At 49.3% G+C, this 12,721-nt stretch overlaps 2 protein-coding genes across 2 annotated transcripts; both read right to left on the reverse strand.

Moving 5' to 3' along the window:
• Positions 1-6,445: 6,445 nt before the first annotated feature.
• LOC124680220 lies at positions 6,446-7,203 on the reverse strand. The gene has a single exon (XM_047215312.1). It carries the CDS (start codon positions 7,142-7,144, stop codon positions 6,689-6,691), a length of 456 nt encoding a protein of 151 aa, XP_047071268.1. The 5' UTR covers positions 7,145-7,203; the 3' UTR covers positions 6,446-6,688.
• Positions 7,204-10,282: 3,079 nt separating this feature from the next.
• On the reverse strand, positions 10,283-12,466 carry LOC124680221 (uncharacterized protein At5g01610-like). The gene is made up of 3 exons (XM_047215313.1): positions 12,163-12,466; positions 11,148-11,202; positions 10,283-10,833 (listed from the first exon to the last, which is right to left on the reverse strand). Exons 1-3 carry the CDS (start codon positions 12,247-12,249, stop codon positions 10,463-10,465), a joined length of 513 nt encoding a protein of 170 aa, XP_047071269.1. The 5' UTR covers positions 12,250-12,466; the 3' UTR covers positions 10,283-10,462.
• Positions 12,467-12,721: the final 255 nt, after the last annotated feature.

Genomic DNA, 12,721 nt, shown 5'->3' on the forward strand with positions numbered 1-12,721 from the left:
ATCTAAAAGAACTACAAACGGAACTGAATTCGGCCATGGAAGGATCTTTGTCTGATGAAGCGACAGCAAAAATCCAAGCAATACAATTGGAGATTGAAAATCTCCACAAGCAGGAATAACTCAAGTGGGTGCAGCGGAGCCGTGCAAATTGGATGAAATCTGGGGATCGTAATACTACCTTTTTCCATAATTTTGCAACGACAAGAAAGAAAAGAAACCTTATTAAACGTCTCAAGGATGAGGGTGGTAATTGGATTGAGGATGAGGATGGCCTTGCTGATCACATCAATAATTACTTTGGGAATTTGTTCTCTAGAGAAGTGGCTGAACCAAGCATGGAGTTCATTAACAAAGTTACTCCACGTGTGTCAGCGGAGATGAATACGGTTTTGAATGCCCCTTATACTCGTGAAGAAGTGAAGAATGCCATGTTCAATATTGGGGACCTCAAAGCCCCAGGCCCAGACGGACTACATGCCATTTTCTTTAAGAGATACTGGAGTCTTATTGGAGAAGATCTCACAGATGAAGTGCTCCTTGCTATTAATTCTGGGAGGGAACCATAAGGGTGGAACAACACAAATATTGTCCTAATACCAAAAGTTGATAGCCCGGAAAGTATCTCTTAGTATAGACCTATAAGCTTGTGTAATGTTGTGTATAAGGTGATATCTAAAGTGCTAACGGCGAGGCTTAAAGTTCTTCTGCCATAGATCATTTGCCCAATGCAAAGTGCTTTTGTCCCTGGTCGTATGATTACTGACAATTTTCTGGTTGTTTTTGAGTGTTTCCATGCAATAAAACGAAAGAGGGAAGGAAAATATGGGACTTGTGCAGTAAAGCTCGATATGCACAAGACCTACGACCGAGTAGAGTGGGGTTTCCTGGAGAAGATCCTCAGTCGGCTGGGCTTTGATCAGAATTGGATTCGTTTGGTTATGTCTTGTGTTGGATCTGTGAAATATCAGGTTCGGTTAATGGGAGGGAAACAGAACAGTTCTCTCCGACTAGGGGATTACGTCAGGGAGATCCTCTGTCCCCGTACCTGTTTCTTTTATGTGCGGAAGGTCTGACAAGCCTCCTCAAAGTCGAAGAAGAAGCAGGAAATATTATGTGGGTTAAGGTGTGTAGGGCTGCCCCGGCGGTTTCTATTTGCTTTTCGCGGATGATTCACAGATTTTAATGAGAGCATATTTACATAATGCTAGGAGTCTTCGAAAAGTTCTGGAGGATTATTGTGGTGCCTCGGGTCAGATGGTTAGTGAAGCTAAATCGAGCATTTTCTTTAGCCCATGCACTAGTGCGGAGACTAGAGAAGAGGTATGTGTTGAATTGAATATTTTAACAGAAGCTATTACGGATAAATACCTGGGTTTGCCACCGTTAGTGGGTATTGATAGAACGGATTGCTTTATACACCTTATTGATAGAATCTGTGCTCGTTTAGCGGGGTATAAGGAAAAGCTGTTATCCTATGGGGGAAAGGAGGTTCTGTTAAAGGCGGTTATCCAGGCGATTGCCGCATATGCTATGTATGTGTTCAAGCTGCCCAAACTAGTAATAAAAGGGATCACTGAAGCAATTGCCCGTTACTGGTGGGGAGATGAAGATGATCAGAAACATATGCACTGGTTTGCTTGGTGGAAGATGTGTGTTTCAAAGAACAAGGGTGGAATGGGATTTCGCGATCTTCACTGTTTTAATCTTGCATTATTAGCGAAGCAAAGTTGGAGATTGTTATGTGAGCTAGAGTCTCTATGTGCTCAAATTCTGAGAGCAAAGTACTACCCCTCGGGGGATATTCTTAATGCCGAACTTAAAAAAGGTTCGTCCTTTACCTGGCAGAGTATATGGTTTGGTTTGCAAACTTTGAAAAGAGGGCATATATGGAGGGTCGGGGATGGGACTAATATTAACATTTGGTCTGATGCTTGGATCCCCTCTAGCCCATCGAGGAAGATCTTGACACCGAGAGGAAATACTGTCTATACGAAGGTTTCTGAGCTTATTGACCCCGATACTAGAACATGGGATGAGGAGCTTTTGAGAGATTTATTCCTGGATGTGGATGTTACTAGGATCCTCAAGATTCCTTTAGCTGTTTGGATGATGGAAGATTTTTTGTCGTGGAATTACACTAAAATTGGTATCTTCATTGTTCGCTCGGCGTATCACATTATTGAATGGGACCATCAGCATGGACATAAACTAAGAAGAACTAACCATCAGGGGTCGGCAGTGGTGAACCCAGTGTGGGCCAGCTTGTGGGCATTGCGAGTCCCAGCAAAGATGAAAATTTTCTCCTGGAGGTTTCTTCATGGAACTATTCCATGCAAGGCAGTTCTGGCAAACAGACATTATAACTAGTAGCCTCTGTCATGTCTGTCAGATTCACTGTGAAGATACTAGACATCTCTTCTTTCAGTGTCCTAGGGCAGTAGAAGTTTGGGATAATTTGGGGTTGTCGGCATATATTGCAGAGAGTTGTGTTGAAGATCGGGCGGGTTCTGGAGTTTTTGAAGTTTTACTAAGGCGAGGCAAAAGAATGGCGCCATAGATTCCTGATCTCGGTTTGCAAGAGCTGATCGTTATTGCATGTTGGTACCTTTGGTGGGAGAGAAGGAAAATTGTCCATGATGAGAAGGTTCAGAAACCAGGCCAATCCGCACAAGCTATTTCAATACTTTCTCTTAATTACTTCCGTGCTCTAAAGAAGGATGCTGGGATTAGGCGACACGGTTGGGAGAAACCAAAGGAAGATTTCATTAAGCTTAATATTGACGCTGCATTCTCTCATGAATATTTTTCAGCAACTGGTGCAGTGTTGAGAGATGAGAATGGGAAATTTATAGCTGCCTGTTACTGTGGCATTGAGCATGTTGGTGATGCGCCAACTGCTGAAGCCAGAGCCCTGCGAGATGGCCTGGTTTTGGCGGGCCAAATGGGTTGCTCAAAATTGGAGGTTAATAGTGATTGTATGGAGGTTATCAATACTATGAAGCAAGAGGGTAATTCAGCCGGGCCTGCGGCGGCGATCTATGAAGAATGTGCTTTCTTGGCGAGAGGGTTTGCAAAGGTGATCTTCAGTCATTGTCCTAGAGAAAGTAATACAGTAGCACATAATCTAGCAGCTAATGTGCAGGGGTACCAATCAGTGGTTTGGATTGATGAACCCCCTGATTTTGTAATAGCTGAGTTAGCCAATGATGTAAGCCTCTTTACAATGTAACCTGAATTCTGTTGTGTAGCCGCAAGTTCCAGACGCGCTCTTTTCCTTACCAGGGTACCGAAGGGGACTGGAAGGTTTTTAATGAGGCGGCTTGCGTGCTTAATATATGATGATGATTTCAAAAAATTAGATGTTGCTATCATTATCAAAGCGGTGAGTACAGGTTTCAGAAAAGTCCCTACAGAACAGGGGAATTCTGGATAAGGACTATAATTTTATAGAAAAGACCCTAGAAAGATTATTGAAAAAGCAATCAGGTCCTTCCAACTGGGCACCGCATCTGATGGAGGTCGCCATCGACATGCTCCACCACAAAACTGACACCGGCGCCGGGGACGAACCACTTGGTCCGGCGTCGTGGCTGGAGAAGTTTGTCTTCCCCTCGGACTGCTTGGTCACTGGGAAGAAGAGGTTGAGGAGGGTCGCCATTCGACCATAGAATGCAGAGGCGGGGCGGCGGAAGCCGCCGGCATCGGTCCTCCGCTGAAGGCTCCTGAGACGAGAGCACAGAGGCTCTCAGGCGCAGCACCAGCATCCCATCTCCACCGCCGATTACCTGACGAGCTGCATCGGCCTCCCAACTCTTCCTCGCCGCCACGGCCGGCCAAGAGAAGAGAGACATCAGCAGCATCAGGGACAGGGCGATGAAGACGACGCTTATCGAGGGGATTTGCCACCAGGACGCCATCCATCCCCTTCCACCTTGGAAGCGGGAGCATGGTCTCCATGAGCGCCCATCCCGGGCCGCGCCAAAGCACCAGGAGGGAGAAGCATCCCCGCCCACCTCCAGATCCCGCCGTCACGGAGCTGCCCTTCTCATCCCCCTCGCCTCCACGGCCGGCCAGGAGAAGAAAAAGCAGCACCAAACAGCAGCAGATCGAGAGGCAGCAACAGCAGGCCTTATTTGCGGAGATCCTCGAAGGAGTGAGCACCACCGCCCACTCCGGCCGCCGGAGCAGAAAAGCAGTGGAACCACACCTCGAGCTGCTCGAGATCTGGCCAGAAGAACCCGAAGCCCTACTCCAAACTACCGGCATATAGCCGAAAATTAGAAGAATAAGCCTAATATCTACTCCGGCACCCCTCCCTCGCCATCTCCGGCCGGCAAAGCCGGCGGAGAAGGCTCGGGAGTGGCCCGGTCTCTCTCTAGGAGCTGTCAAGGAACGGGAGAGGAGAGAGAGAGTAATGGGGAAAATGAGCTCTTGAGTGCTTGCTTCCTGTGTTCATCTTCTTCTTCTTCTAAATTCCCTAAATTCCCTGAATACTTCATGTGATTCATCTGTAATCCGAATCAGTTATCTAATTGAGGGCGATTTCGACATAATTGACCCTTTTTGGTAAGTAATTCACAAAATGAACTCCTGACGAAACTATTTCGATGGTCCAACTCTTTAGCATGGCGCCCAACGGCGCGGCATCGAGGTTTGATAGCACAACGCCAGGTACCTCGGCGCTATGGTATTTTCTTACGTGGACGACCCGGGCCTGCAGGTCGTATGTATGGCGCCGGGGATAAGAGCGACATAGGTCGTATGTGTGGCGCCGTTGACAAGGGTGCCACAGGTCGTCTGTATGACGCCGTGGAAAAAGGCGCCATGGTCGGCATATAGGGTTACCAGGCCACGCTGTAATAGGTCGATTGAAATCTCCCGAGCCGCCGCCCGCCGCCCGCCGCGCTGTAACAGGTCGATTGAAATCTCCCGACCCGCCGCCCCCGCCACCTCCCGGCCCGCCGCCCCCGCCACCTCCCTCCCTCCCAGACCTGTCGCCGCCTCAAGCTCACTGTCTCCGGGCCCGCCCACCTCCGGCCACCTCCCCGCCTCCCCCACCTCTATTCCCTCTGCTCTTCTGAAGGGCGTTGCCCGTCCTCCAGGAGCTCGCGGTCGTGGCGGATGCTCCGGTGGAAGCCACTACCGTCCGCGTTGAAGGGCGAGGTGCTGAAGCTGGCGTGCACCAGGGCGTGTTGTGCTACCGCCGGCCTGCAAGGTATCATCTCCATTTCCCAATATCAATATAGGGTACATTGTACTGTCAATTTAGGGATTTTTGTTGTTGTTTTTGTTGTATGTGATGTCTGCATAGATGATTTAGGGATATGCACTTTTGTGTATGTTGTGCAAGTAAGTTGTTTCAATGTTGCACTTCTCTGGATTTTGTTGTTGTTCCATGTGATGTCTCCACAGATGTTTGGTTGTACTAGATAAAATGATGAAATTGCTCCTGGTATGTCTTTTTTTTGTGTGTTTGGAAAGAAGCTATTATATGCTCGGAACTAACTTGTAATTTTGCTTGTAGGATGGCACTTCTTGAAGCACACTATGATCAAAATCACCGTGGTCGGCTCATGGCGGAGGAGAAGAAGGTACATGAAGAAGATCGATACATATGATGTGCTAGCTTGAATTTTTTCATGGTCATATGATGTGCTAACTCATATTTATTTTGTAGGTTGTCACTCCACTTCGACTTAGGTCTCAGGAGGCTCATGATGAAGAGAAAATGGAGTACGGCGATCGGTACACTGAGTATATCGAGAGGCTTGGGTTACTCCCTTTTATCACCCTATTCACTCGGTCGACGCCCGCGATGAATCCTTGTGCGATCACGGCACTTGTTGACCGCTGGAGGCCCGAGACCCATACTTTTCACCTTGGGTGTGGAGAGATAACCGTCACTTTGCAGGATGTGTCTATGATCCTTGCACTTCCGATCAGTGGAGCTCCTCTCTGTTTTAGCACAAACACGAAGGGATGGCGCGATTCGATGAGGTCACTCATTGGGTGTGCGCTGTTGGTAAAAGACATGCCCGCAGGTGCGCGATACACATGGATTGCGTTGAGGTATAAGAGATGTCCCGAGCTTGCTGAAAAGGAGGTGGTGCAACAGTATGCCCGTGCATATGTGTAGTATGTTATTAGTCGGACTCTCTTTACGGACAGCATCGTGCTAAAGAGTTAGACCATCTTTATGTGGTACTCCCTCCGGTCTCTTTTAATTGACTCAGTTAAAAAAGAACGGAGGGAGTATGTTACTAGTTAGAGTCTATGGAAACATCGTGTGGTTGGGTGCCATGCTAAAGAATTAGACAATTGAAATAGTTTCGTCCGAAGTTCATTTTGTGAAATACTTACCAAAAAGGATCAATTGTGTCGAAATCGCCTCTTATTGAGTACTAGTACTACTGTGGTGTTTACATGAACTCTGAACAGTTATTGGGGAAAAAACTAGAGCAATTCGTGAACTCTGAACAACCAAGGAACAAGCACGCATGTGAAGAATAAAAGGAAAATCAGGATTACAACTGCTCCACACTGATCTTAACGCTGACGATCTGCGCACGAAATTCCGAAGCAGCAGCGATTCCACTGGAACTAAATGTGGAATGTTGAATCCGTACAAGCGAGATCACAAGTTCAGAGAGACTTGCGGGGGAGAGAAGAGAGAATCCATCTGCCCTGTTTAGCTGGAGCCGCCACGGAGGGAGCGGAGCCGGTCGAGCCACTGCTCGTCGGGGACGCTGCCCGCCCACGGCGGCGGCGCGCCGGGGAACGCCACGCCGCGCATCGCGTCCACGATCCGAGCGGCGGCGCCCGCGGGCAGCTGGGCGCGTCGCCGGCGCTCGTCCTCCGAGGAAGCCCGGGCCGCGGCCTCCGCCACGATCTTGTCTTCCTCGTCGCTCTCTTCTTCCTCGGATGCGAGATCCAGCGTGGAGATGCCGTTGTCGATCGCGTCGAGGCGTTGGTGAGATGCAAGGTCGTCGGGGTCGGGCTCGGTGTCCGTGTCGGTGTCCGATGCGGCGCCGGAGATGGGGAGGTAGTCGGCGTCGGCGTCGACCTCGGCCTCGGAGTCTGAGGCGGAGGCGTGGTCCGGGAGGCCGGTGGAGGCGGGGAGGTGGCCGTTCCCGGGGATGGACATTGGTGCTCGTCGGCAGGGAGGAGAAGAGAAGCCCAGATATTCTTTAGGAGAAGACAATACGAGACTCTCGCTCGCTTCGTGAACCAAAGCCCCATGTGTAGCTCATATATTTGGGCCTGTTTGGGCCGTGGAGGTTCTTCCCCTAAAAAAATGTTTATTTCTTTTTCCCCTAAAACTCTTTTTATTTTCAGCTCACAATTTTTTTAATTTGCATCAGGGGTGGTAAGAGCATCTCCAACAGACGCTGCAAAAGCCGCGCGCCGCAAAAAAACCGCCAGTTTGGCGCGCGCGGGTGCCCGCGCGAAGCTCCAGCGGACGCGGAAAAAAGACGGGCGCGCTAAAAACTTTGCCCCGCGCGCGCGTTGGCGCTATTCCGCGTGGGAAAGTTGCCGCGTGGGCTGCCGCGCGCGCTATACACGCGAACGCGCCAACCGTCTGAACATTCCACGCGCCGCTCCGCCTCTCTCTCTCCCTCTCGTCGACGCTCCGCCTCCGCGCCTCCGTCTGAAGATGCCTCCGCGCCGCCGCTCCGTCTCCGGCTACCGCGGCGTTCGGGCGAGGCCGAGCGGCCGCTTCGACGCGGAGATCCGCTCCGGCGACGAGCGGATCCGCCTCGGTACGTTTGACACGGCGCACGAGGCGGCGCGGGCGTACGACGACGTCGCCTGGCGCCTCGGCCGCTCCCGCCGGACGATGAATTTTCACGACGTCTGGACGCGGGAGCATGTGGAGCAGCTGGCTCCCCCGTCGCCGATCATCACTCCTGAGCAGCAGCGCCGCCAACGGGAGCTAGAGCAGCGCCTCCTCATCGCCGAGCGCGATGAGGCCCTCCGTCTCGAGTGGGCGCGCCAATTCCCCGAAGACGTCGCCGCCACGGAAGCCTTCTACGCGGAGAAGGAGGCGGCGAAGGCGAAGAAAAAGGCGATCCGCGACAAGCGCCGGGCGGAGTCCGCGGCGAGGAAGGCGGCGAGGGCCGAGAAGGCGGCGAGGAAGGAGGAGGAGAAGAAAAACGGTGCAGGGCCGTCCACCATCGTCCTCTCCTCCTCCTCCTCCTCCTTCGATGGGACTTCGATGCCGGTGTCGGAGACGACTCCGAGCAGCCACTCCTCCGACTACGACTGGGATTCGGAGTAGGATAGACTAGTTTTAAATAAAAATGTATTTCGTATCATCGAACTTCTAATATATTTCGTGGTTTCAATTAAATTTTCGTTTTCTATTTGATTTTGTTTGATTTAATTTGAAATAAAAACGGCCGAAGTAGTCGTTCGCAGCGTGCTGCATAATAGCGCGCCCGGCGGAGGAGCATTTTCCCGCCCGAGACGCGCGCTAAAATGGCGCTTCTAGCGGGTAAACTTTCACGCGAACGCGCGGTATCTGTTTATAGCGCGGTGCAAACTACATATAGCGCGCCGATTTTTGGAGCGTCTGTTGGAGATGCTCTAACGAGGTTGGGGCATCGGCCCCAGGTCAGCGTTACCGGCCGCAAGGGTTGTTTAGCGGAAGCGGTAGTCTTTTGGGGGGAACATGCTCAAAAAATAATCTAGAGAGGGAAAGAGTTTCGACGAAGAATGGGTTGTGGGTTTAGTCAATGTGTCCTAGTGGCAACAATTTGATTGTATGTCAAGGCAGCAACCTTGGTGTGCTGGGCCATTTCCCTTTGATTATAGGTAATCGAGTTGTGCAATGCGGCATTGCAGTTTGAAGCGATATGGTTGTGGCATGTTAGGGTGGTGGACCCAGAAGGCATGGGCAGCTCTGTAGGGTGGCTAGGGTGGTGGACCCTGAAATTTCTAATTAGCCTATATATTATTTTTTAAATTAAATATAAATATAATTAAATGAAAAAAATATTGTTGGACCACTGATATATTGCGCTAGATCCCCCACTGGCAAAAGGTGGTGTCGCTAGACTACACAGGGCGCGATAGAGTAGCTAGAAATTGGGGTGGGAAGGGATGGTACCCGCAGGGTATGGGTACGGGTAGAGCCATCTCATACCCATACCCATCACCTTTATTCTTACCCGTCATCCGTATCCATACCCGTCAACGGGTATAAGTTTTTCCTATACCCATCACCCGACAGGGTAAATGGGTACCCGCGGGTAAAAATACCCGCGCTTACAACACATCGAATTTATCAAAAAAAAAATGACAAGAGGTGAAGCGATCCTAAATAGGGGTCTAATCCTCACTAACCTACCAACGATTGTGAGACCGGGAAGCGTGAGGTTCAGCCTAGCAACATGAATGCATGATTAGGGAAAAATTAAATACTTTAGAATATTGCAGTGGCCTACTTGTTAATTTTAGATGGGTACATGGGTACACGGGTATGGGTTATGATCCCATACCCGTACCCACTCTATCTGATTGGTATTTACAAACTCATGGGTAATATTTTATCCCAAACCCGTATTCCTATTGGATTTTTACCCGGCGGGTACACGGGTCATGGGTACCCATTGCCATTCCTAGGTGGGAACATTAGGATTGTTGCCCGCAGTTGTATGGGCCATGATCACTGATGTTGGTTTTGTGAGGACTTCTTCACCATCATGGGACCGTCCTGAGTCCCACCCCAATAATTTCGATGGAGCAGGTTAACCCTAGCTTGATCCTGTTTGTATCAATTTCCCTGCTTTTCTATTCATTAACTGGATACCTCCTTAGAGCAAGTACAATAGTGCCTAATCAGCAGGCTATAAGCTAATCTATGTCAGCAAAGCCTGAGCTGGAGGAGAGAGACACGATGAGAGAGAAGAGAGCGGGCAATTAGCCAAGCTCCCGGCTACAGCACAGAAAATGAGAGCATGCCATCCACTTGCAGCCTACAGTTGACGGTAAGCCGATGGTAAGCAGGTGCATGCAAGCTTTTGCACTGCTGAACCACCTCGAAGCATGCAACATTAAACACTTAAATATTCACTAGAGCCGGACTAATAGATAAGCTATTGTACCAGAATTTTTTTGTGATGGCTATAGCTGACTTGTCACAAGCTTATAGCCAGCTGCCGACGTTGCTACTGTCCTTGCTCTTAGTCGGTCAAAAAAGACAACACTTTAGCATCTCTTTTTCTAAATACTTGACTGTACTTGATTCACCGCCGGACGTCGTTGCGCAGTTGTTGCCCGAAATCCATGATTGCTTAATTTACAAAGGAAATCTGTTTTTTAACAGACAAGACAGACATTTACACCTCATTGTTCACAACACAAAGAACATCATCGCTGGTGTACATACAGACATGTTTTTGGTATGGCAAGAGAGGAGCAACCGCTGGTAGCACACCAAGTCGAAAAGTAACCATACGACCTAGAACTTGTCTATGGTAACGCCATCCCTGACAACCTCGTAGGCGTCGCGATTCCGGGTCTTGTTCAGGCCGGCGGAGAAGTGCACCTTGGCGTCCTCCGTCCTGACGGCCGTCACCTTGGTCCAGATCAGGATCTTGGTCTTCATGCCCTCCACCTCCGACAGCTTCCCCTTGTCGAGGTGGCCAGTCACGCAGGTGAAGAACCGAAGCACCGACGAGTCCTTGTACCCGACCTCGCACGCCGACGCGATGTGCACCGTGAGCTTCTTCGTCTCCTCGTCGAACTCGTAGTTGGTCGCGTCCTGCGGGAAGAGGCCCACCGGGAGGTCATATTCCTTGAGGAATTCAGGCAATGGTTTCTGCATCTTCCCTGAAACCATGTGGTGTGATCAGATGGGTACAGCGATGAAGCAAAAGAATGCATCCCTTAAATTGTCAAGGTATTTTGGTGTTAGTCCAATAAGTTAGAAAGATGGAATTTATTCATAATTACCACTGGAAAGTGGAAACAGCCATTTCTAGTAGTAGAACATTTGTGTCCCACGTCTATCTAAATTGTAAAATGTGTTTACGAAGAACATCATAGCTAACCAAAAACAAGTCCTTCCTTTTCATTAGAAAAACAAAGCACCATTCTGTAGTTTTTCTACTGAAATCAGCAAAGCTAGCCCTTGACTACCATACCTTTGATTTTGTTGACCATCCATTTGGCTCCATCTCCAATGCTGCTTGAGATTGCCTTGAGTCAAAACAGTACAAGATCGACAGAGTCAGCACACAAGAAAAAGGAATTCCTGTTGCTGGCATTATAGAAGCATGGTTTGTGGCATTCTATGCATAATACAGTGTATATATTATGCCACACTATTTCGCACAAATACATCCATAACAAGAAATGTCAAAACAACACAATAAAATGCTATAACAAGCAGAATCCATGGAAAAACACAGAGAACCCCATTTACAAAAATGCAGACAACCCACCAGTCTTCCTTCATTGTGAATAATGTTGCACTCTGATTCTGGTTTCATTTCTAACTATGGCACAAACTCAACCAACGTGCTACTATATCTCTCTCTTGTTGCATCTACCACTGGAAAATTGTAAACTCTCCAACCCATGTGTTCACTTGTTTCGATTACTTTGTCTACAGTCTCAAGCTCAGAATTGGTGGCACATATCACCGGACAACTAAATTTACTAATGGTGCATAAAATTTGTTGTGTAATATCCATCTTGCACACAGTTCACTGAATCAATCGCGCTTTCTGTAATTAATCCTCCACTTACTACACAGTTCACTGAATCTACCCACCAGTATAAAGGCACGGTCTGTGGTTTCAGATAATACAATACCGGCAGGCATGACCGCCTTGTAGAACTCGCAAGTAACAATCATCCATATGATCCACGTCATCTTGCTAGATACCCTCACCTTCGACAATAGCAAAGGAATGCACAACAGCAAAAGGTAGCTGCAGGACAGCTTGGCATTAGTTCCACCGGATAGACCTCAAGAACAATCAGAGCTTGGCCATTGGGAGCGAACAAGACATTATGATGCATGCAGGTTTAGAATGGATGGACAACCGAAAATCGGCCGCTCGGCGATCAATCTATCGAGCGGGGAATCCGATCACATGCGGAAGCAGAAGCGATTCCGAATCTAGGAAAACAGGAGGAAGGGGGTGGGCTCACATTGAGATCTTCGCCGACGTTGTTCATCTCCTTGCCGGCGTTCTGGCTGAACCAGAGCCCGCCCACCTTCCCCATTATCTGATCCATGATCCCTCCTCTCGCCAAGTCTCCCTCAGCCTGGAATTCCCCAACCTCCTAGGTGGAGGGATCAGCGCGCTGATCCTGCTGCTCCGGCCAGAAATCCCCTTTTCTCCGGTCAGAAATGTCTGGAAATCGATTCTCTCCGGGTCCAAATGAAATGGGGGAGAATGTGGTCTTCCACCTTTGGTTTCGTCGTCGTTGGTCAATTTTAGAGCGAAGGAGGTGAGGCTCCTCCCCGCTGGAAACACCGTGCTGACTAGGCTTTGAACAGAGTACCAGTACGTCGCTTTCGGTTCCCTGGGCTGGCCTGGCTCTGTAGGCCTCCGGTATTCATGGACCGAATACGACGCCCGTCATCCTACAGAATGCAAACATACGGACCAGGTCGGCGCACACCAAGTGCCGCACACCCCGCCTGTTAGCCCATTTCAGGTTTTTTTCGTTCGTTTTTTCTTTCTGTTTTTCAGTTTTTTAGATC

Source organism: Lolium rigidum, unplaced genomic scaffold, assembly GCF_022539505.1.
Source record: "Lolium rigidum isolate FL_2022 unplaced genomic scaffold, APGP_CSIRO_Lrig_0.1 contig_10342_1, whole genome shotgun sequence".
In the NCBI taxonomy this organism is placed as follows: domain Eukaryota; kingdom Viridiplantae; phylum Streptophyta; class Magnoliopsida; order Poales; family Poaceae; genus Lolium; species Lolium rigidum.

Bases quoted from the DNA above. Each gene is read 5' to 3' on its own strand.
- LOC124680220 (XM_047215312.1), bottom strand. From the start codon at position 7,144: ATGTCCATCCCCGGGAACGGCCACCTCCCCGCCTCCACCGGCCTCCCG.
- LOC124680221 (XM_047215313.1), bottom strand. From the start codon at position 12,249: ATGGATCAGATAATGGGGAAGGTGGGCGGGCTCTGGTTCAGCCAGAAC. The intron at 11,203-12,162 runs GTGAGCCCACCC...TTTTGACTCAAG, and splicing joins ACGTCGGCGAAGATCTCAAT to GCAATCTCAAGCAGCATTGG. The intron at 10,834-11,147 runs GTATGGTAGTCA...ACATGGTTTCAG, and splicing joins GATGGTCAACAAAATCAAAG to GGAAGATGCAGAAACCATTG.